The sequence below is a fragment of the Cricetulus griseus genome, chromosome 3, assembly GCF_003668045.3.
Source record: "Cricetulus griseus strain 17A/GY chromosome 3, alternate assembly CriGri-PICRH-1.0, whole genome shotgun sequence".
Lineage (NCBI taxonomy): Eukaryota > Metazoa > Chordata > Mammalia > Rodentia > Cricetidae > Cricetulus > Cricetulus griseus.
The window spans coordinates 79601804-79626391 of record NC_048596.1 but is presented as its reverse complement, the minus strand read 5'-3'; the positions used below and the strand labels follow the sequence as shown (position 1 = coordinate 79626391).

General features: G+C 41.8%; 1 protein-coding gene across 3 annotated transcripts in view; it reads left to right on the top strand.

Moving 5' to 3' along the window:
• Nucleotides 1–910: 910 nt before the first annotated feature.
• Mettl9 (methyltransferase like 9) overlaps nt 911–24588 on the top strand; it is a 37292-nt gene continuing 13614 nt past the window's right edge. For all 3 annotated transcript variants that reach the window (XM_027410239.2, XM_027410238.2, XM_027410240.2), the window contains exons 1-4: nt 911–1215; nt 13187–13377; nt 17644–17853; nt 22246–22430. In XM_027410239.2, the coding sequence (XP_027266040.1) occupies nt 1051–1215; nt 13187–13377; nt 17644–17853; nt 22246–22430 (751 nt within the window). In that variant the 5' untranslated portion in view covers nt 911–1050. The remainder of the gene's footprint in view (nt 1216–13186; nt 13378–17643; nt 17854–22245; nt 22431–24588) is intronic.

Genomic DNA, 24588 nt, shown 5'->3' with positions numbered 1-24588 from the left:
AGCAGCAGGAAGTTGAGACACAGGAACTTCTCAGTTTGGAAACATTGTTAGGTTTCTTCCGGCAATAAATGATCAAGGAAACATCCGGCTAACTCCTCCCAGACCTGAGCTCGCTTTAAGAGTGACAGGTCCAGCTTCTGTTAGCCCAAGGAAATCTGACAGGGGCTAACTTGTGGCTTTCGGTGTTGAACATGGTGTTATTTTCCATTATGTTTCGTTGGGTGCTCCAGCAGCATCAACTTGCAACAATGACAGAGCTTTTATACTCACCAGGGCTTCACGAAAGGAAACGTGTGACAGCAGCTCCCCAGTTTGGGAATGCTGGGGCCGGGAGCAGCGGCGGGATTCTTTCCCTCTAGATTCTCTGTGCTTTAACAGTTGTGAATTCCCATCTGGGGCCGGTGGCTTTTGGAACCGGGAGTCAGGCTCTCCGGCCCCAGATGGAAATTATTAACAGTCAAGACCTTAACAAGAAGGGCAACGCTAGTCTATCCGATGGACCTGGGTCTAGGAGTGTCTGAGTTCCCTTTTTCCTGGAGTCAATCTGAACGATTAGGTCAAATTCCCGCCAGGGTGTGGTCGAGGGGCCTACCGGCAACTACTACGGCAAGGGAAGACCGGAAGTCCTGCAGGCCCCACCTCGGAGTGGCGAGACTCTAGAAGTCTCCCCAGATATTCCGCCATTATGCACCCAGGCGGCCGCCACGGGGAACGTGCGGAAAGGGAGTCTTTCTCCCGCCTCCCCGGCCGGGCCGCCTCCGTTCATTGGGTAGGGAGAACGCCCCTCCTGCATTTGTACGTGCTCCGGGTGGAAACCGGAGCTGGAGGCGTTGGCGTTCCGGACCGGGAAGGGCCGCGGGGGACTGGAGAAGGCCGCGCGCCCGCCGCTCCTCCCACCCCCCGCCTCGGCCCCGAAGGGGGCTGCACGGGCGACTTGGCGGCGATGGCTCGAGCTCGGGCGGCGACGGCGGTGGCTGGAGGCGGCGGCTCCTCCTCCTCCTCCTGGGCCTGGGCCCGGCGGTGATCCGAGCTGGCGGCCGCGGCCCCCCGATGAGACTGTTGGCGGGCTGGCTGTGCCTGAGCCTGGCGTCCGTGTGGCTGGCGCGGAGGATGTGGACGCTGCGGAGCCCGCTCTCCCGCTCCCTGTACGTGAACATGACGAGCGGCCCCGGCGGGCCAGCGGCGTCCGCGGGCGGCGGGAAGGACACGCACCAGGTACTGGGCCGCAGCCCTGCGGAGCGGGGGCGTGGCGCTCGGCCTTCCCGCGCTCGGCTGGGCCATTGTGCGGGGCGGCGCGCGCGGGCCTCGACCCCGGCCTCTCTCAAACTTTTCCCGGCCCGGGCGCTGGCTCCACGGAGCCTTTTGTTCAGCGTCGCGGGCAGGGGACCGCCTCCGCTGCCCGGCTCCCCAGGCCCAGCATGGGCGCCCCGGAACCCTGCATTGTTCCCAGGCTCCCGGCAGCGTCCGCGCCCGGCCTCAGAATCCGAGTAACTTCGGGGTGGGCCACCCAGCTGGCACCGGGGCCCGAGCAGAGAACAGCCCCCACCATCTCCCGGGCCAGCCTTCCTCTCTCCCGAGGAACAAAACCGAAAGCCGGTCCCTCTTTTTGTCTAGCCGAATCTCTGAACATACAAAGGGTTATAAAGCAATTAACTGGCCTCATGAACCATTCGGCTGACATTTTGCCCTAAGTGCTTAAAAAAAAAAAATGTGTTTGACAGGTCTGGGCTCCCAGCCTAGGAACCCTCTTCCTCTATGCCTATGAGACGTGTCCTTTAAACTTGGGTTTAGTTAGCTGATCAGAAAGGTTGGGATGAGGAGGAGGATGCAGGTTTTAAAGGGAAGAGGTATTTAAAGTCAGAACTGTGCAGCTGTGAATTCTTGTTGTAGTTGATGGGTTTTGAGTCATGGGATTCTACCGGTTGGATGGTCTTTTCATGAGCTGTTTGTACCACTTAAGAAGGATGCGTGGATCAGCTGTGGAATTAAAGAGGGTGGTATTTCAGATTTGACCGTAAGTAGTTTGCGGGTAACCTTGCAGTCACTGAAAAGAGGCCTTTGAATTTAGACAAACTTTGGGCTTCTAAAAGCCAGAGTTTAGTACATATTGATTTTTATAGAGCGAAGTAAGGAATTATTCCTCGTGTCATTTTGGACCTTACCTTTTCATGTATAAAAGTAATATTAAGTTTTTATTTCCTAATTATTGGGATGCATTTTTTTTTTATGATGTTAGTATGGAACTCAGATCCCGGAAACTATTCCACTGTTGGTCGATAATCAGACTCCTTTTTCTCTTTTGGAAGAATCGTAGATTTATGTTAAAAAAAAAAAATCCCTAGTGATTGTGGTGTTTTAGATGACCACTCGTGGTATTGTTAAGAGTATGTAAACTTAGTATACAATCTTAATTATCGCCATGGGCTATTTTATGCTGGCTCAGTGTCATAGAAGTACTACACTGTTAATTGTACAGGCAACAGAATGCCTCTTGTCCGTGTGGAACAAGGAATTGGAAATGACATTTTTAGCAAGGAGTAGGTAGAAAAAAAAAAGATTATTCTCTTTGATGAAAAATTATGGCTCAGTCTCCCAATTGTTGGTAACACTTGTGATTACTGCAGTGACTTGATTTATGTGCTCATAAAAAAGGTGCTTATGGGAGCTAAGTAGTTAAGAGATTGTGTTGTTCAGTTCCCAGCACCCAAGTCAGACACAACTCTGTAACTCCAGCAGGATTGGGTACCTCTGGATCCAACTGGATTGGACACACACACACACACACACACACACACACACACACACACACACACACACACACAATCTAAAATTTTTTTCAAATATTGTACTTATTTTAAAAACTAAAATTGGTTTCTGTAGAGCTCAGGAAGAGTGATAGCAGTGGACACTGTCTCCATGTTTCCAGTTGAGAGCATTTTCTGATTGCATACGTTCATTTATTTTTGTGGTGCCAAGGATCAAACCCAGGATAGGCAACCACTGAGTCACATCCATAGTCCTTGTGTATTTATGTATTTAACTTTGAGCCAGGGCCTTGTAGCTCTGGCTGTCCTAGTACTCCTATGTAATCCAGGCTGGCTTTGAACTCAAGGCTGTCTTTCTGCCTCAGCTCCAGAATGCTAGAATTACAGGTGTTCAGCATCATGTCCGGCTTGCCCTTTGGGTTTTGTTTGTTTTGTTTTGTGTGCCACCCCTACCTGGCCATCCTTAGTGCTTTGAGGGAGGGTCTGCCAGTTTAGGATGAACTGAAAGTTCAGGGTGTCTTCAGAGTCACAACCCTCCTACCTTGGCCTCTTGGGTACTGGGATTATTGTAAGTGTGCACCACTAAACCCTGCCAGACGCTATTTTTGAGGTGAATGCATTTGTGTTATAAAAAGAAATGTCAAGATGAAATGACCAGGAGGAAAGTGTGTGTGCCCAGAAGCCACCATGAGCTGACAAGAGTGAGAGGCTGGCCTTTCTGTATCCTTGCAGACTGCATGGTTCCTTTCTTTTATATTCCAGAATCCTGGTTTGCTGCATAGGTTTGTTGCTTGTGAAGTAACTTTAATGGTTTCCCCCCTTCAAATTAATAGTTTTATAGAGGCTTTCTGGTGTTCATTTGGGTGTGTGGGTTCCATGACCAGCCACATCTGGTTCTTTTGGAGTTGCTTGAAAGAAGAGTTACAGGCTAAACCATACTTAGCACAGGTTTTCTTGGTGGTGTTTTATGAATGATTTATGGTGCAGACTTCTTTGGTTAAAAGAGAGATCTGGAGTAAAGTTTACTCATTAAAAAATGCAGTTTAGTTGTTAGAGCCTGAAGATGCAAGGCTCTGTTGGGCTTAGCTTGAAAACTAAGTGGCTTGTTTCAGTGTACTAGCTTCAGAACTGGATTATGTTTTACTTTGGCAAGAAGCAAGGGATTTCTGAAGAAGGGACATGATAAGCAGGCCAAACTGGTCTCATTGACTTGGGTAGCCTGTGAAATAAGAATAGTCTCGTGTTTTTAAATGGTTATCAATACTATTGTAACATGAGAATTTCTCATATGAAATTCAAATGGTAGAGTCTTCAAATTAAGTTTTATTGAAACAAAGCCACCACATTGGTTCAGCTATGAACTAGGGTGTGTCAGGGTGAAGAAGTAATATTTCTCTGGCCTATTAAAAGTATATATCTTTAAAAGTCTGTTTCCCTCCTCAGTTGTCCACCTTCGTTAATCAACAGTATGGTATTCTCAATCCCAGGATGGAAGGATGGACCCTCTGAAGGAGAAATAGAGAGTAGCAAGAACTAGATGTCAGTCATCATTGTCAGTACACTCAGAACACAGAACGAAAACAACAAAAACCTTTGAATGTAGTCTTTTTGGTGCATCCTACCTGGTGCTTAGAGTTAAAGAACTATTACGGAGCTATTGAAACTTGAAAGGCTCCTCAAGGCACTTGTAACTAGATCCTTGGTAATAACAGTCATCCACAGCCTCTCAATTGATGAATTGAAAGGTTGTTATGAAACTTGTTGGTTCCAAACTATGGCGGTTTCTTCAGGTGAAAAACTTCTGTTTGCTTTTCACATATAACATTTAATGTCTGGAATTAGAGGTCACTTAAAATTATAAGTTTCATATAAACCTGGTACTTATTATTATTTTTACCTTCTTATATAAGCTCAGAACTGCTGTGCCAGCCTCTACAACAGAGGCAGGATAGCATTGGAATATATATTTACAAATGAAAAAGTACTTGAATGTTACAGCCACGGTCAGATGTGCTAAAGGAGAGATTAGTTTCCTGTCTCTATTTTTCAGTTACCTTTTGGAGGTTGGCAGAGGTCAGGCATGAGTTCCATGCTTCAGGGTGCCAGCCAGGTAGCCGGGAGACTGTGGTGAATTGGTGTCTCTGTTCTGCCTTCCAGTGTGGAAGCCTTTGCTGTCGAATACTAAGGACTCCAGAGAAGGTTTCTTTCCTGTTTGCACCCTGTGCTAAAGCCCTTAAACAAGTGCTTGCCTCAGTTTCATGGACCATCAAGATCACTTCCTTCCCTGAATATGCCAAGGGTCATTATGTTCCCCTTCAAAAGTGCCCTAGAGGACCCCATAATCTCTGCTAAAAAGTCTGTTGTTTGGATCATCAGAAGTTTTGTTAAAATTTTAGGATTATAAAACACTAGTCTCGAGAGAGTATTTGGAATGAGGACATTTATTAAGTCAAGGCTAAAGCAACTTAATCTAATCTGTATAAATGGCTCTCCACTATGAATATGAGGACACCTTTCATTGTGTGCATTGAAATTGTTACCAGAATCTAAGGTTTATGCTGCTGGATGCCCTATAGAAAACCTGCAGATAGGACAAGTTTTGGCCAGTACTGAGGAGAGAGAAATTCTTGTTAGACTTGGCCTTGCCAAGTGCTATAATTTATGGAATAGATGTACCAGAAAACCAGCAGATATGCATGTGTATATTTAATTATGGGCCTAAATTACCAGAATTGGGTGCTAAGTCTTTTTCCTGTAGGGTTCATGGGCCAGCGCTATTGGGGGTAGCTTTTTTCACTCATTGTTGATATATCTTGGAGGAATCCTAATTCCTAGAACCCCATTACATATCTCAAGTAAAGAGATACTGACTTGTTACAAATTTCTAGCAAAATGGTGAGCGATTTATGGATTTACTCCAGAGCTGGCTTTTATTTGAGACTGATTGCATTGCATTGTAGAATCTGGGAATGGAATTTCTGAGTCCTTAACGATTGTAGTTCATGGCCTTTTTCTGATCACCTTTCTAATTGGAAAGACTGTTTATTCATTAAATTCAAGGGACCCATTTATTTTGCAAATGATTTGTGTGTCCAGACCGGTAGTGTGGCCTTTCCTTGAACTACCCCCCACCCCTCCAGCCAGCCTTTTCCTTCTGACATAAGAACATTTAATAGGCTTTCATTTTGTACCTAGCACCTTTAAGTGAGTTATGCTTTATAATCCTTATGACAGCTCTTCTTCATAGGCAGCACCACTCCCACTTGACAGATTCAAGAGACTTGGGAGAGATCAGAGTCAGTTGTTGGGTAGAGTTGGGTTTTGAATCCAGCTTTGCCTCAGTAAAAGGCCCAAGTGTTTCCCATACTTCATATAGCTCCTTTTAGGAAACCATGTATTCTCTGAAGGCTGTGTGAAAATGGGCTTGCCTTCTTAATAGGAAACTGCATGGACCCGAGTGGGCCTTTGTGAAGGCACTATGGTTGAAGATTTTGTGGTTTATGAGTTAGACAGTGGTAGAACTGCTCAGTTTGACATGCTTTGGAAAAACTTCCAGGTCTCCAGGTTGCCATTACCTTTCCTCACCTTGGCTGTATGTTCAGAGGTTCCTGCAACCCCATCCCCTAGGTTTTATAATTTGCTGTAATGATTCCCGGATTTAGGCTTAATGGATCGAATCATTGGCCATAGATGGCCAGCTTCAGTCTAGTGTTTTTTCTGTTCTTGGGGATGTAGGATAGGGTCAAAAGTTCCAGCTGTCTAGTCATAACTTTTCCTCCTTCCAGTTTTGGGAAATCCTCTTATTTATGAACAAAACATAATTCTTTTTAATTTTTTAAAGACTTACTATTTTTATTCTATGTGTATGAGTGTCTTGCCTGCATGCATGTCTGGGTACTATGTGCATGCCTAGTTCCCAAGGAGACCAAAAGAGATTATTAGATCCCCTGTAGCTATTACAGAATGTTGTCAACCACCTTGTGGGTTCTGGGAATTAAGCCTTGTTTCTCTGGAAGAGCAAGCAGTAGGTCTCTCCAGTCACCAAAAGACATTCTCCTCCCCCAACCCCAGGGTTTCTCTGTGGCTTTGGAGGCTGTCATGGAACTAGCTTTTGTAGAGCAGGTTGGTCTCAAACTCACAGAGATCCGCCTGCCTCTGCCTCCCAAGTGCTGGGATTAAAGGCGTGGGCACCACTGCCCAGCACCAAAAAACATCCTTATCACCATGAAGATTTCTCAGATATTTTAGGAGTTCTGTACTAGGAATATGGGGGAAAGAGTGAATATTTATTTTTATTATGTCACACTATATAGAGTCAGTAAGCTGTGTTTTATAATTTTCAAGTTCTATTGGTATGCTAAATTCTGTTGTCTTTTGAAAGAAAAGACTATTCATTGTAAAGCATGTGTTTTTTGTGAAAATTCCAAAAAGTAATTTTAGAGAAACTTTAAACCGTGTCCCTGAGCCTTGACAATCAGATGTGGTTTCATAGAAAGATTGTATTTCTTTCACTCTAAAAGTGACTCATCAACCAAGGTTATACAAATATTAAGAAACGTTCACGTGCTGAATGAAGTTTTTATTTTGTGTGTGTGTGTGAGTGTATGTGTATGGTCAGGTGCATAGTTGTGGAGGCTAGAGGAGGACATTGGGTATATTCCTCTATCACTCTCTGCCTTATTCTCTTGAAACAGGTGGGGCTCTCATAGAACCTCAAGCTCATGGTTTTGGCTAGGCTGCCTGGCTTTTTATGTATTTCAACTCAGGGCCTCATGTTGGTACAGCAATTACTGAGCCATCTCCCCAGCTCATGAAGAAGTTTGAAAGACAGTAAGACATCATGTCTCATTATTTGATTTAGTAACATTGTTAGAAACACCACCATGCTATTGTCACCCACCCAATTTGGCTCTTTATTGTTTGTCTAGTTATTATTGTCCATGCAGTCCTGTGCAAGTAATGAAAATATTGTTAGTATAGCTTTGCAAAGGTATTTAGTTAACATAGCCTACTGTGCTTGGCATCAGTGGGTTGGTAGGATTTCAAAGTTTACTTGATTAATAAGCTCACAGACCATTTAATAAGTGTAGTATTTTCTTGCCCACTGCACCTTTGTCTCTGTAGCCTTTGAGGAGCATGCATTCAAAGAACTTTACCTGCTGGAAAGTGCCCATGAGTCTTTAGGCAGCTACCCAGTGCTGTGAGCTCTATAGAGCTCTCATTTAAGCCTGGTTGTTTGGAGAGCAGTGACTGCAGGGGACCACCATCTGTGTGCAGTAGCTTCTCACTAATTGTTTCTTGTTGGCTTCTGAGCAAGGTTTGCTTATCGAGGGCTTTGTTGGTTGGAACCCAGATCATAATCTCATTGTTTCTTGTTTGTTTTGGTTTCAGATTTTATTTTCCCTCCTAGGATTCAAGTTTCCAAGACCAATGAGTCCCTCCTGTAATTGAGTAGCCATCTTAGATCACAGTTAAGCCAAGGTAGTTAGGAAACACTACTGGCTAAATCCAGTTCTCATATAGGTTCTCAAGAAGTGGCAGTTGCTCCTTGGAGGGCATTTTGTGCATTGGGGTGGTGCTACTCCCATCTGATATGTAAAGGTAGTCTGTAACAAAGGGTTCCCAAGCCGAAGTGTCGGTACCAAGATTGAGAAACGCTGGCCCATAGGAATATACTGTCCAGACTGGATTGTTTTTTCTTCAGACTTGTCCAGACCAGCTTCATTGGCGAATAGCCCTGTTTATTTTCAAGCAGTACTGGATAGAGTGAAGCAAGAACTCTTTTTAAAAATGCACTTGGCATACAGTCACAGGAATAGGATCTAGAAGCAGCTGAAAGCACTCTGGGACTCTAGACTTCCTTCTGTTCAAAAGATAGGAAGTTTAACACACATGAAGTAGCTCATGCCTGTAATTCAGAGCTTGGAAGGCTGAGGCAGGACTGTTGCTTTTAGTCTGAGCTACATAGTAAGCTCCAGTCAACCCCTGCTACAGTGTAAGGCACTGTTCAAAAAACAAAACAAAAATTATGTGGTGTAATTGCAACATAAAGATTTGCCAGGTGTCTGGCACCCATGGGTGCTCACTGTCTCTTCCATGTGTGCTTGTGTGTGATAATGCAGTTTTGTGGTAGGTCAGTAAGTAGATAATTCTTAACCATTGTTTGCAAAGTTAGGGTTAAGTAAGGCTTGTAGAAACCCTGGAGTTTGAGCAACTGACAACCCAATGACAGGATGTCTCTGTGGTTATCCTTGTTTCCTTTACAAGTTTGTTAAAGATGCCAGATTCTGCCTATGTAGACTTCCTGTGAGTCTTAGCAGAGCAATTGTTTTAAGAGCCAGAGGCAAATAAATCATTTGTCTCTGTCTACCTAATTCTGAAGTCAGCTGTTGTCCCAGTCTTTATGAATCTTTTGGTCTGTGAGGATAGATGCTAAACATGCAATAAACTATTTAGCTGGCACACATGTTGCCAAGGAAACAGACACATGGGATGTATGAGAGGGGCTTAGTATAGGAAATTCTAAGCTACTCTAGAAGTTCAGGGAAACTGAGGAAATGCTTAAGTTGGGCTGCACTAACCAGGCGGGGAGCACAGTGGGCAGAAACAAATGTTGTATGGAATAGCTGTGGGAAAGGAGCCTTTAGAAGAGAGTACAGAACACTGTTAAAGTGAGAGCCCAGGATCATGGTAGTATATGCTGTGAGGTAAGGCTGTGGACAAGAAAGAACAATAATCTTGTAAGGCCTTGGAAACCATGGTGAGCACTTTGACCATTATTACTGTTACATATTATTTGCTAGGTCATATGTGTTTCCGGAGTGCTTAATTTCTGTAGGATCAAACTATCCACCTACGTGTAGGCGTGTTTGCCTTGAAAATTGTGTGTGTGTGTGTGTGTGTGTGTGTGTGTGTGTGTGTGTGTGTGTGCGTGAGAGAGAGAGAGAGAGAGAGAGAGAGAGAGAGAGAGAGAGAGAGGTAAGTGTAAATGGCACTCAGAATAACCTTGGATGTCATTTCTCAGTTATGTGAGAAAGTGAGTTATGTCCACTTTGTTCTCTTAAGATGGTCCATCACTGGCCAAATACGAAGGGCAAGGCTGATTGGCAAGCAAGCCCTAGGACTTTATCTTTCTCCACCTTCCCTGCACTGGATTATATTTACCACCACATGCCTGGCTTCTTCATTTACATGGGTCCTAGCCACTGAACTCAAGTCCTCAAGTTTACAAAGCAAGCACCTTATCAACTGAGGCATCTCCGCAGTCCCTGCAAAAAATTTATAATGCACAATAGTTTCTAGTATTTTCAGAGTTGTACAGCCATCACTAATGTCTACCTTTGGAAATTTTTACTACCTCCAATAGAAACCTTATGTCCATTAATAAGCCAGTTCCTACTGTTTCTTGGCCCAAGGCCTGGGTTACAGAATTTGCTTTTTGTCTCTGGATTTCTATGTCTTGGTTGTTTGATATAAGTAGAACTATACAGTAGTTGACCTCTTGTGACTGGCTTATTTTACTTAGTGTGTTGTCAAGGCTTATCCTTTGGAGCATGAGCCTGAACGTTATTCTTATTATGGTTGAACATTGTTCCCTTGTATGCATCTACTACACTTTTTTTTACTCATCAGTTGATGGACAGCTGAGTTGTTTCTGCTTTTTGGTAATGATGTCTGGTGCTCTTGTGGACTTGAGCCTTGTATCACATAACTGGCCAGGAGGGACATAGAAACCTCCATAGGGAAGAACTTTACTCCTTTTTATTCAGCAGCATTTACTAATCACTTTCTGTTCCTGTGAAGACACTTCATGACCAAGGCAACTCTTAGGAAGGAAAATATTTAATTGAGGACTTGCTTACAGTTTCAGAGGTTTAGTCTGTTATCATGGTAGGGAACATGGTGGCAGACAGGTGCTTGAACAGGAGCCGAGAACTACATCCTAATCTGCAGGCCTGGGGAGGGACTCTGGGCTTGGCATGGGCTTTTAAAACCTCAGAGCAAACCCGTAGTGACACACTTCCTCCAACAAGGTCACACCTACTCCAGCAAGGGCACAAATTCTAATCCTTTTAATCCTTTAAAATAGTGCCACTCCCTGGTGACTAAGCATTCAAATATATGAGCCTATGGGGGCCATTCTTATTCAGACCACCAGATTCTTTCCTGAGAAAACTTGTGGCAGTAAAAGTTCAACCACATGTGTTAGTATTTATGAATGGAGAAATATGCTATTAAAATTCAAGATTTTTTTTTCATGGTGCTTGAAAACAATAGCAGTAAATGATGCCACTTCTTGCTTACTTTTGGAAGTCAGAATCCATTGTTATTCTTATTGTCCATTTACAAATGGATGCCAGGAAATTCTTAGCGCCTGGTTTTCAATTGGATGACTTCTTGCCCACATTATTAGAATGTTCCTGATTGCCTGTTAGCAAGGTGCTGGGTTTCAACCTGATTAGTCATTTCAGAGTAAAAAAATAAAAGTCAGAGTAGCTCAGAGTTTAGAGTTCAGAATGTGCACAAGGTCATGAGTACAATAAAAATGATTTATGAGCTGTATGGGGGCATAGCTTCAGGCTCAGTAAGATTTCAGGATTAGTAAATGATTAAGCAAGAACACTTCCAGACCAAGGAGACAAGTGTTGGCTGTGGATTTAAGCCATTTTTATAGCTTGTCATTATAGGGCAGAGACAACACTATGTGTTAGGTAAAAGCACAGGCAGTTTTGGTAACAGTGGTTAAATAGCAAGTTAGTACAAACTAGTCAAGAATGAGAAAGTTTGGAGTATATAGGGTGTATAAAGGATGAATCATTGACACTGTGACTTTTGCATGTTTTTGCTGGCTTACATTTGGTTTCTTTTAATGTTAGTGTCAGGAAGACTTATTGTCCTCAGCATTTAGTAAGTGTTGGATGACTGTAAAGTTGCTCCACTAATTGTGCAGGAAGTTATGGGACACTTATTGCTGGTAAGTGGTCAGATTTGTCAAGGTTAAGCAAGTCACTTTTGACTAGTAGACCCCTTATTGGGAAAAGTTAGTAGTTTCCTAATAAATAATGCACTAAAAGTAACCATCTCTGCAGTTTTCCTGCTGTATATAAGGGACTTGTGGGTAGCTGTATTAGAGGAATCACCACTGCTTTCACAGGTGTCTACTGTTTGCTTTGTGCTGTACTGACTTGCCTGCACTATTTTTGTTTAATCCTCATAGTACCTTACCAAGATAGATACTGGTGGATCACCTTGTCTGAGCTCACATAGGAGTTATAGAGCTAGGACTGCTTGTGGGTCTGACACTGAAGCTGCCATGCAACTTCCTGTCCCACTTTTCTGCTACCCTAACTCTAGGGAGATGGGAAATGTTTGTTTTGGAAATGCTAGCTAAACAAATAAAATTATTTTTATTTTATGCCTATGGGTGTTTTGCCTGCATGTATATACATGTATCATGTGCATGCTGTGCCTGAGGAAGCCAGAAGAGGGCATTAAATTCCCTAAAACTGTAGTTAAAGATGGTTGTGAGCTGCCATGTGGGTGCTGGAAAACTGAGTCTGGGTCCTTTGCTTGGTCAGCCGGTGCTTTTAACCATTGAGCCATGTGTCTAGCCTGGAAGGTTAACTGTATAGTTGTGGAATTCTGTTTTAAAAATATATTTTCAGGCTAGAGCCTATTCCTAGAGAGAGAGAGAGAGAGAGAGAGAGAGAGAGAGAGAGAGAGAGAGAGAGGAGAGAGAGAGAGAAGGGAGAGAGAGAGAGAGAGAGAGAGAGAGAGAGAGAGTGTGTGTGTGTGTGTGTGTGTGTGTGTGATCACTGGTTTTCTTGACTGCAGAATGAACTTAAGCTTTCTTGAGCTCACCTTGCAGTCTCTTAAGAGTTGCTGGCAGGCATATTGCTAAAGTACACCCCAGGATGTCCAAAGGTCTCTTTTCCTTATATCTCTGAAGAAGACAGGCAGGCAACCTGATGGGCTTTCCAGAGTATTAATTCTTGCTCACTGTGCTGCTGGTTTGGTTGGCAGATTTGAGCTCCATCTCTGAATTATATGACAGTTCAGTCTCAGCCAAGGAAGGTCGTCTGACTTGACTGTGCTGTGACTGAAGCCTTGGGTCAGGGTTCTAAGACCTAGGCTGATGATCTGGTTCTGCCAGCTCCTTCTGTGCTGTATGACCTGAAAACCTCTCACCCTTCCTCTCCACCTAGAGGGCTGGGTGATGAGAAGGAAGTGAGAGGTCATACCCAAAGAAGTTTGTACTTTGTGGGTTATGTGGGTAGAGAAGATGATTGATGATTGCCCTCAGAGTCATGAGATTATATTTGAAGATCTTAGATTTTAGACTTCTGTTTTTTTTTTTGTTGTTGTTGTTTTCTTAGCTGTTAAATCAACTATGCTTAATCTTCCTTTTTTTTCCCCCTTAGTGGTATGTGTGCAACAGAGAGAAGTTATGTGAATCACTTCAGTCTGTCTTTGTTCAGAGTTATCTTGATCAAGGAACACAGATCTTCTTAAACAACAGCATTGAGAAATCTGGCTGGCTATTTATCCAACTCTATCATTCTTTTGTATCATCTGTTTTTAGCCTGTTTATGTCTAGAACATCTATCAACGGGTAAGTGAATATTAAATCCCCACCCATTTTATTCTTAGACTTAAAAAAGGAAAGAGGAAAGTTACCTTGTTCTAGATACTACCTCAGCCACAACACTCCTGTTTGTCAAAATCCTTGACAGAAAACTCCCTGTTGGAGCCTTTAAAATCCATTATAACTGTGAAAGTAGCTTTATTAGCCTGTATTCTGTGGTGGGAGACTTCATTCAGTGTATTTCCTGCTTTGGTGTACATAGGGACCACCAGGCTATGGTGTTAAAAAGTAGGTTATGAGTTGATTGGTCCTCAGAATCTGTGGTTTTTTGTTTTTGTTTTTTTGAGACAGGGTTTCTCTGTGTAACAGCCCTAGTTGTCCTGGAACTCACTTTGTAGACCAGACTGGCCTTGAATTCATAGAGATCCACCTGCCTCTGCCCATCCAAGTGCTGGGATTAAAGGCATGTGCCACCACACCTGCCTGAGGGGCTGCATTTTTAACTAACTTCTGGTAGCAGGCTGCTAACTAAGGGTTTTGATGTAGCAAAGACTTGAGATCAAGCCCTCAAGTGAAGGAGGCCCTTATGCTGGAGAGGAAGGTATCTGCCTTAAGCCCACACCCCACAGGCAAGTTTTTGAAGAGATCTGATTATTGAGTCCAACAGTAGACAACAGCTTGTTTGAAAGATCTGGCATTTGTCCTCACATAATGTCTAGACTCACCAGAAAGTTTGGTTCCTTCACATATACATCTATATAAAAGATTTCAAAAATATCATTTATCACTTTTTAGTTAAATTTTTAAACATGCCCAAGGCCCTCAATGGAGAAAGCCAAATTTTGGCAATCAGTCATGATGTTTAACAGGCCTTATTTTGCCCACTTTTCTTTTTCCCTTGAGGTTTGGATCAAGTTTTTGCTAAAAGTCTGGATCCCCAGTCTATCATCTGGTTCTCAAATATGTGTTCAGGCATCAAGTGCCATCTGTCAGGATTTCTTACTTCATTTTCTGCCTTGTTTTTATGAGCTTGGTTTATGTTTGCTTCAGCAAACATTTGTGATTTTATATTGGGAGTTGAATTTATACAACCTGACCTGATGTTTTGTTCCTAAAATTGGTTACACTGATTTTCTGTCCTATGCCATTCCATTCATTCATTCTTTGGAAATCAGGTGTGTCACCGTTGCAGAGATTTTTTTTTTTTTTTTTTTTTTTTTTTTTTTTTTTTTTGTCCAAGACAGGGTTTCTCTGTGTAGCTGTGGAACTTGTTCTGTAGACCATTTTGGCCTTGAACTTAGAAATCTGCCTGCCTCTGCCTCCCAAGTGCATATACCACCATGCAGAGATTCGTTATAGGGGTTCTTACCTCTTTGAAAGTGATAAAAGGTGGGAATCTGGTTAAGAGCTTGGCTGCTCTTCCAGAGGACTTGGCTTCAATTCCCAGCACCCCCAGGGCAGCTCACATCTGTCTGTAGCTCCAGTTCTGACTCCCTCACACAGACATACATGCAGGCAAAACACCAATGCACACATAAACAAACAAATAAGTAAATGCTTTTTTAAAAAGAAAGTGCTTACATTGCTGCTTTGTTTCTGGAAGTGTCAAGCTAAATTACTTCCTTTTCTTTCTACCTGTTGGAACCCACTTAAAATTCCTTACTGTAGAATTTTGGTGATTTGATTAAAGAGACAATATAATTAGTAAATACCATTCCTTTATCTGTAACTTTTCTGCCTCCTTCCTTTTGTTTTTATGGAGTCTTGATATGTTGCCCAGATTGACCCCTTACACCTGTGTTCATTGATATACCGCTCTTGCATTCTGTACTGTCTGCCTTGCTCATTCTACAGTTACTATTATTTTTTTACTGTGGGTGTACACATATGAATGTGCATGTGCCAGGGCATACCAGTTTGGAGGGAGTGGACAAATTGTGGGAATTGATTCTCTCCTATCATTTGCTGGGATAACAGATATGTGCCACTACACCCATTTTAAAAGAATTTCTTTTCTTTTTTTAAAAATTGGTGCTACTGGGAATTTTACTACCTTATACAATTGAGGCAAGGACTCTGTCTACCACCAAGCTATATCGCTTGAGAGACTTGATAGCTGTTTTCAGTTTATTTATATTCATTCATTCATTCATTCATTCATCTATCCATTCATTCATTTATTTTGTTTTTTCAAGACAGTTTTTCTTTGTGTAGCCCTGGCTGTCCTGGAACCAGGCTGGCTTCCCCCCTGCCTCCCAAGAGCTGGGATCAAATAGTGTGCCCACCACCCACTGCCCAGCTTGTTTTCAGTTTATTTTATAAGGATGAGAGACACCTCCTCTGTAGACTTGGCTAGAGAATCTAGAATGATTATGAAGGACTGGAATCAGTGGAGAGCATTCTTTCTCCCTAATGTTTTCCAGAGGCCTTGACATACTAGGACAGTGTCTCCATATGTACACAGATGATCCTTTGCTCCATATGTACACAGATGATCCTTTGTGCTGGCTAAACGTAGGAAGTTTAGCTTTTGAGATCTTGCTGAACTTCTCAAAGGGCAGAGTTGGTTGACTCTTTTTGACACTTATCTTTTTAATGGGCACCCTCATTACTCATGTTCTTTGGAGATAGAGTTGTATTTCCCTCATTTCTTTTTTGGTGCCTTTAAATGTAGACTTTAATGTGTTAATTTTGTGAGCTCTGACCTCAGATGAGTAGCCCTATAATTTTATAGTTTCATGTCAGGCTTCTTCACATCCCAGGGAGACGGCTTAGGAAACATGTTTTATAGCTGAGAAAGTTTTAGACAAAGTATTTTGTGACTTATTTTGGTTCTGTGGCATGAAGTCAGCATGGAGCCGGCCTGATTGGATCCTGCGTGGATTTTGTACGGCCATTTCAGCAAGTTCAGTCCTTTTTCTCACATGTGCTTGTTTTCCTCTAGCAATGAAAACCATGGGGATTAGTTAAGTTTCTTATGAGATACGGCTTTCTTTGGTAAAAAGTTCTTAGCAACCTGCTTAGCTGTCTCTAGGGTCTTTTGGGCTCCTACTCTCCAGTCTTTCAGCATTTGTGTGAGGCAGAAGATTTACTGTAAATATATTATTAAATTTTGTTAAACCCTCTTATGGCCTTAATGACAAAAGAAGAGAAGGAATTTATTGCATCAACTCCATGCTTTTTATTAATAGTTTTGAAACTGGTCTTACTGCAAGTACATGCATTTTCACAGTCATTGAACAGTAAGCCTATTTGACACTGATCATTTCAGGAAAGTGGCAAAATGGTGCAGATTTCTCTGCTTCTGGTATCAGTGGTTTTCCAGGATCTGAGTAGGAGCTGCTTCAAGCTGCTTTAGATTGCAGAGAAAATCTTAAAAAGTGGGCTACTGGCAGCTGCAGGCTCTCAGCCTCGCTGCTATAATAATAGCTCTTTAGATTTTGTACTGTCTTGAGTTTCACTTCATTTGAAGAAAAGGTTGTTTTGCTTAAAGGAAGTTGGAGAATTCCTGCCCTAGACAAACCAGGATTTAAGAGCAAGAAAGGAGCAGAAACTGCACATCTTTGAGGCTTGCTTGAGCTATACCTGCTTTTCTGGGGTTCCTTCTGTCTCTGTTTAACCTCTGTCAGCCTCCTTTTATTTTTACCTTTTCAGTCAGTACTATAAGTTTGAAGGTTTTTTGTTTTGTTTTGTTTTTTAAGGACCTTTAATAAATTATTATTTTACAGCTAACTGTAAAACAACCTACCTGAATGTGGACCCACTTCCTTAATGCCAGTTGGCTGCTCTTGCAAGGGTTGCTCTTTTCCTCTTTTAAAATGTTTTAACTTTATTTTTAGTGTATTGTAAAAGTCTTTTATACAAAGCTATTTTTTCTCCATATTACACATGGTTTAGTCCATCTTCCTAAAAGGGATGTTTGACTCCTCTGCCTGGTACTGTGGTCTGACTCTGCTAGCCTGGCATCTCTGCCATTCCTTTTACCTTTTCTTCCTATTTTGACTTCAGTTCTCACTTCCACTATTTAATTTTTTCTTTGCTTCTCCTTCCATTCCGTCTTGCCATCCCCATGCATTTTGGAGTATCATCTGCAACTAAAACAAAAAAAAAATAAATAAAAATCATGATGTCCTCATATTATACATCAGTGAATTGTCTTTTACCCATAAAAGACAAACTATATTTTAATCATATAATAATTACATAAAGTCAAAAATTTTTGGTGCTGTTTGCGCTGTGTGTACATAGAAGTATTAATACATGTAGACTTCAGCTCTTATCTTTTTTCCCCAGGTTGCTAGGAAGAGGCTCGATGTTTGTGTTTTCACCAGATCAGTTTCAAAGACTGCTTAAAATTAATCCGGACTGGAAAACTCATAGACTTCTTGACTTAGGTGCTGGAGATGGAGAAGTCACAAAAATCATGAGCCCTCATTTTGAAGAAATTTATGCCACTGAGCTTTCTGAAACAATGATCTGGCAGCTTCAGAAGAAGAAATACAGGTACCAGTTCTAGAGGTGTGCTGGGGGTACTGTCTGTGTCTTGGTTTAAATGGATTTGGTTTTAAAGTGTGTGTGTGTCTGTGTGTCTGTGTGTCTGTGTCTGAGTGTGTGCATGCGTATGTGTGTGTGCATGTGGTATTGGGGATTGAACATAGGACTTTGTGCTTGCTAGGCCAGCACTCTACTTCTGCATGTATTCTAATGATAAGAGTCAAGAATAGTTTTCCATAGTCAAGAATTAAATCAGGGGAAACCATAGAAAAGGAATTTTTCATGGGAGCATTTTTCTGAAGCAGAGGACTTGGCATCACAGGGAACATAGCATAAGTGAGAGACAGCTTGGAACAGGTGGTCAGATGTGATGGTGTGTCCTCTAGGTAGGATTTAGCATGTCTAGATGTTTTGTATACTTTTTTAAAAAAAAAAATTGGTAAAATATGTGTAATATAAGATGTACCATTTTCATCATTTACATTTCTAATTAGGTCAGTGGTAGTGGTTCATTTGTAGCATCCATTCTCACAACTTTTTCATCTTCCCTAACTACACTCTCAAATAGTTATCTCTGATTCTTCCTTCTTTCCAACCCATAATTACCTTTCTACTTTGTCTCATTTGACTACTCTGTGTACCTTAGCTTAAAGGAATCATAGGAGGACTCAAGAAAGCCCTTTGACTGGCCTATTTCATTTACCATACTGTTTTGGTGGTTCATCTATGTTGTAGCTTGTACCTCACTGAATAACACTATTGTACAGTTACTCCATACTGTATTTTACAGATATTTGGGTTGCTTCTCACATTTTGCCGTAGTTACTTTTTGTTGTTGTGATAACTTATACAAAAAAAGAGTTTATTGTGATTACAGGTTCATAGGGTGAGTGTGACCGATTATGGTTGGCATGTCACTGAAGCAGTAGCTGAGAGCTTACATGTTGAGACAACAACTATAAAGCAGGGAGAGATAACTGGGAATGGTGTGAGCTTTTGAGAAACCTCATTTTTCACCCCCAGTGACACCACCTTAAACAAAACAAGACCACACCTCCTAGCCCTTCCTGAGCAACTAGTTCACTGGCTGGGGACCAAGAATCCAAATATATGAGCTTATTGAGGGCCATTCTTATTCAAACCACCACAGCCATTGTGAGTAATGCATGAATGAGTAATATAAATGCCTGTTTAAGCCCCTGTTCTCACTTTTAGTATGTCCCTAAAAGTGGAATTGCTAGATCACATGTTAAGTCTGATTTTTTGTTTGTTTGTTTGTTTGTTTGTTTGATTTTTCAGGACAGGGTTTCTCTGGAACAGCTCTGGCTGTCCTGGAACTCACTTTGTAGTCCAGGCTGGCCTTAAACTCACAGATCTGCCTGCCTCTGCCTCCCAAGTGCTGAGACTAAAGGTATGTACCACCAATCACATAAAATATATTTTAAATTTATGTTTTAAATTTTTTTTGAAATATATTTTATGTGTATAATGTTTTGCCTGTATGTATGTCTGTGCATATATGTGCATGTATGTGCATATATGCCTGGTACTCATAGAGGCTAAAAGAGTAAAAGAGGGTGTTGGGATTCCCTAGAAATGAAGTTACAGATGATTGTGAGCCACCATGTGGGTACTTGGAATCAAGTCCACGTCCTCTACAAAAGCTAAGTGCTCCAAACTGCTGAGCCATCTCTCCAGCCCCCTAAGTCCCTGTGTAACTTTTGAGAATCCACTGTACCTTTCCCATAGCACCTATACCAGTTACATCCCTACTAACCAGTTTCTTCATATCCCTGACAGTAGTTGGACCCCACCCCTACCCAGACAGCTGTCAGTAATGATGGGTATAAAGGGTCAAGTTCAGTTTGCAGACTGCCTGGTGCTTGAGAGACTTAGGAAGACTATTATTAGGTATGAAGTCCGTGGGTTCAGAGTCTTCTGAAGAAAATGTATTCTGTATTGACTGCTTATACAATGTGGAGATGCCACCTGTCTCTGTGATATTTGGAAGTCTTGGACAGAAATTATGTCCTTACTTACTTTACTGTCGCATGTTTTTACTTAGACTAACCCTAGTCATAGCATCTTTGCAGCTTTGGTGGAGCAGGACCAGATCGAACATTTGGAAAACATGGAGAGTTTTAGACTAGAGAAAGGACAATGGTGGTGGTGGAAGGAAAGGTTGCTGTAAATATTTCATGAAACTTAGACTTTAAATGGGAGGAAGAGGCAAGTATAGTTTCTGCCGTGATCAGGCACGGCTGGATTCTAGAAGTAGCTTTTCTACTTCTAGAAAGTAGCCTTTCTCATAGCAGTGTTAAGTAACTGTTTGGGATGTTATATTTGAAGTGCGTTTGAATGATTGTGTAGCCTACCTTGATTTCATCCTCGAGTTTGTGTCCTGGTACACCTCTGTGGTAATAATTAAAATGCATTACCCCTCCAATTAGTGGTTAGTTCATATCAAAACTTAGAATGCTTTGGCTTTTATTATAATGACAGCTTAAGTCAAGTTAGATTTCTAATCTGTCCCCATATCTCCCCACTTAATTAAAACAAAAACAGGGCCAGTGAGTGGCAAGTTTGCTACCAAGTATGAAGCCTCCTGAATTTGATCCCTGATATCCACATGGTAGGTGGGAGAGAACCAACTCTACAAGTTGTCTTCTGATTCCCACAAGTGTGCAGTGGTACAAACATAAACATAAAGGTAGTAAAAGCTAAAAACAGTGTTTGGTCTGGGAGGGACATTAATGGCCTCTATTTACATTTCTTAATGAAAAGATACTGGCTAATGGAATGTGCAGATGGCCATTCATGCTTAGCTGGGTAGACTGGCAGGGCTTATTTAAGGAGTAACTGCCAGGTTTTCCCTTACCTTACATGGAGAGGGCCAGGATCTTTCACCTGAGTAACATGCTAGGAAGGGCTGCAGTACGAGACACTCCTTTCTTCTTGTCATAAGAAAGAAAATGCCAACAACTCATTAGGATTCCTGGGCAGTCTGAGTCCAGCTACTAATGTAACTTAAAGAATGGACCTGATTTACACATAGAGCTTTAAAGAATGAAGTGAGGTTAAGATTGACCTGCTGTCAGTACAAGTTTAATCATCCCAACATAAAACTCCTATGTTTTGGTTCATTCCTAACACAGAAATTACTTGCCTACAGCTGATTTTGAAGCACATTAAGTGAGAGGTTTTCTTATGAAACATGCTGCTTCATGTCTGGCTTTTCTTTCATTGCAGACCTAAGATTATAGTTTTGTTTAATCAAGTGTGTAATTTGTGATTTTTAAATTGTTTGGCTAAAGCATTAAACAAGTATTTCTTTCATAATTTCCTTCAATTGTTTTACAGTGGAACTGATGACATTTTATCCTGAAAGCAGAGCCTGCACAGTAGTGCTCTGAAACCCCTCCTTAAAGAACCGAATCTAGCTTCTGACTATCGTTAGGCAGTATTTTTAAGACGATAAAATGCTTCTGAAACTCTAGTGCTGTGTCTGTATCGGGAGGTATTTAGTACAGATAGACTGACACCTGTACAGCAGTTACTGTCTTTGTTTATGGCCTATACCTGTAATCTCAGTGCTGGGAGGCAGAAGCAGGAGGCCAGCCAAGTAATACACCATTTTAAAAAGCAGGCAGGCAGGCAGGCAGGCAGGTAGGTAGGTAGGTAGGTAGGTAGGTAGATTAGATAGATAGATAGATAGATAGATAGATAGATAGATAGATAGATAGATAGATATGCTGTAAGATAAAATAGAAAGAAAGGAAGAAATGCTATAAGAAAATATGGACTGGGGATCTAGCTCAGTCAGGAAAGTATTTGGCATACAAGTATAAGGACTTAGGCAATGCCCCAGTACTCATGTGAAAAGCTGAGTGTAGTGGCATGAATTTATTATCCTAGCATTGGAGAGATGGATACATGAGAATCCCGGGGCTCACTGCCCTGAGTTGCCTAATTATTGAATTCCAGGCCAATGGAAGCCCCTATCTTAAAAAAAAAAAAAAAAAAAATGAAAATGGATGGCATCTGAGGAATGATACCCAAGATTGACTTCTGGCCTCCGCAGTTGCCATTTTTTCTTATCTGTTCTTTGTATAGTTGTAAATATAAATTATAGGTACCTATTTTGAATCCACATTGATTGAGCATCTCAGTTTTTCATTTTGTTTTGTTTTTCAAGACAAGAGTCTCACTGTGTATCTCTTGGCTGTCCTGGAACTCAGTATGTAGATCAGGCTGGCCTTGAGCTCACAGAGATCCACCTCCTTCTGCCTCTCAAGTGCTGATATTAAAGGGGTGCACTTCTGCTCTCTGCTTATCATAGTTATTTTTAAAGCTGTCTCTAAATGGGAGAAATATTAACCAAGTTCTTTTTGATTTTTCCAGAGTGCTTGGTATAAATGAATGGCAGAATACAGGGTTCCAGTATGATGTCATCAGCTGCTTAAATTTGCTGGATCGGTGTGATCAGCCCCTGACATTGTTAAAAGATATCAGAAGTGTCTTGGAGCCCACCCAAGGCAGGGTTATCCTTGCCTTGGTTTTGCCCTTTCATCCCTATGTGGAAAACGGTAAGTGTGGGCAGGCCAACTTTTCTCAGAATGGCTATCTCTTGGTATTTTTGGTTTTATGTTATGAACAACTAAACAGACTAGTGTTGTTTCTTAGTCGCTTAGAGTGTAAAATAATAGTTACCCATGTATGTATCACCTTGGTTAATGTTTATCTTAGTACAGATTTTATAGCACTCTGGTACTCCCCTTGCACTATAATAATTTATACTCAGCTTTGTCTACTCTCTGGCTTTAAATGGCGCTTGAGCCATTTATTTAGTGGCTTATAAGCCAAGTCAAGCAGTGAATCGTATCTTTTAATCTGCTAGTAGATACTTGCTAAATGTCATGGCTGTTTTGTTTTACATTTTGTAATTCTTGTCCCAGACTCTAAAAATGAAGAGTGTTCTCTTTTGAAGACATTCATGTCCCAGTATTTATTATATTCTTAGCAGGATTTTTTTAAAAAATGAATTTTATGATCACTTTTAGAATTGTCTCTGTGTGTTTGTGCATGTGAGTACATCATCTGCAGAGGCTAGAAGTTGGCATCAGATTCCTAGGGACTGGAGCTGCCTTACTTGGGTTCTGGGAACTGCATTTCGGTCCTTTGGAAGACCAGAACATGCTCTTAACCTTGAAGCCATTTATCTCTTCACCCCTTGTAATGTGATTTTTGTAAATTAATGGTGTTGGTCTTCATTAATATTGATTGAAGAGTATACTAGAAGAGATGGCCTGTTTCCTGGCATTTAGGTTTACTATGGCTTCTGACACTGTAACTTAATATCACAGTAATTCATACTTTAAGCTGCTGTGGTTTGCACTTTAGGTCATCTTGAGAATTATGGCTTTAATTCTCTCTTCTGCATTTTGATAAGTTAATGTACATTAATATAAAACTACTTGTTGTACATGTTAATATTTTTAAAATCTTTAGTCTTTTATTTCTTTTTTCCCTGAGACAGTCTCATGAAGCCCAGGCTAGCCTCAAACTTACTATGTCGCCAAAGATGACCTTTATTTTTGAATCTCTTTGTGTCCATCTCTCCAGTGCTAGGATTTATGTCATGATAGAGTTTAAACTTTTTTTGTTTTTGTTTTTGTTTTTTTTTTTGAGACAGGGTTTGTTTCTCTGTGTAGCTCTGGCTGTCCTGGAACTCACTCTGTAGACCAGGCTGGCCTTGAACACAGAGAGATCTGCCTGCCTCTGTCCCCTCCACTGCCAGGCTTGAGGTTAAACTATTTAATCTTTTTATTTAAACCTTTTAATTAAAGTGCTTGCATATTCTTTAATTCTGGTCTTGTTCTTAGTTTTCACCCATGGTCATAATCAGTCCACCTGTCTGTCTTCCCTCCCTCCTCCCTCCTTCTCTCCTCCCTCCTTCTCTCCTCCCTACCTCCCTTTCCCCTTCTCTCTCCCACCCCTATTATTTCTTGTTTGCTTGCTTGATTTGGAGACAGGCTCCTGAAACTTGAACTCGTGATCCTCCTGTTTCTGCTTCCCACATGCTGGGTTTACAGTGGTAGGTCACCATGACAGGGTCCTCCCTTTGTACTTTACATTTACCCCAAATATAAAGGTTTGCTGTTGCTTTGGAAAATAGGAAATTCTCCCCCCCCTCTCTCTTTCTCTCCCTCTTCCTATCCCTCTCCCTCTCTCCCTCTATCTCCCTCTCTCTCTCTCTCTCTCTCTCTCTCTCTCTCTCTCTCTCTCTCTGTCTGTCTGTCTGTCTCTGTGTGTGTGTGTGTGTAGAGGCAGACAAAGGAGGTTGACATCAGTTGTCTATCTCCGTTGCTCTTCATTATTTTTTGAGACAGGGTCTCATTGTACCTGGAACTTGCTGCTTTATAGCTGGACTGATTGGCCAGCAAGCCCCAGGTAGCTGCCTGTTGTACCCCACCCCCCACCCCAGTATTACAGTTCCATGCTCCCACACCCATCTCAGGTCTCATGCTTGCATACAAGCATGTTAACCACTGAGTCATCGAGTCATCTCCATCACTGAGCCATCTTCCTAGATTTGTTTTTGAGACAGAGTCTCATGTAACCTTAACTTGCTGTGTAACTGGGGATGGCTTCAACTCCTGATCATTCTCTTACTTCTGCTTCTAAGAAGTGGGTTACAGGGGCTGGAGAGATGGCTCAGCTGTTAAAGGCTAGGCTCACAACCAA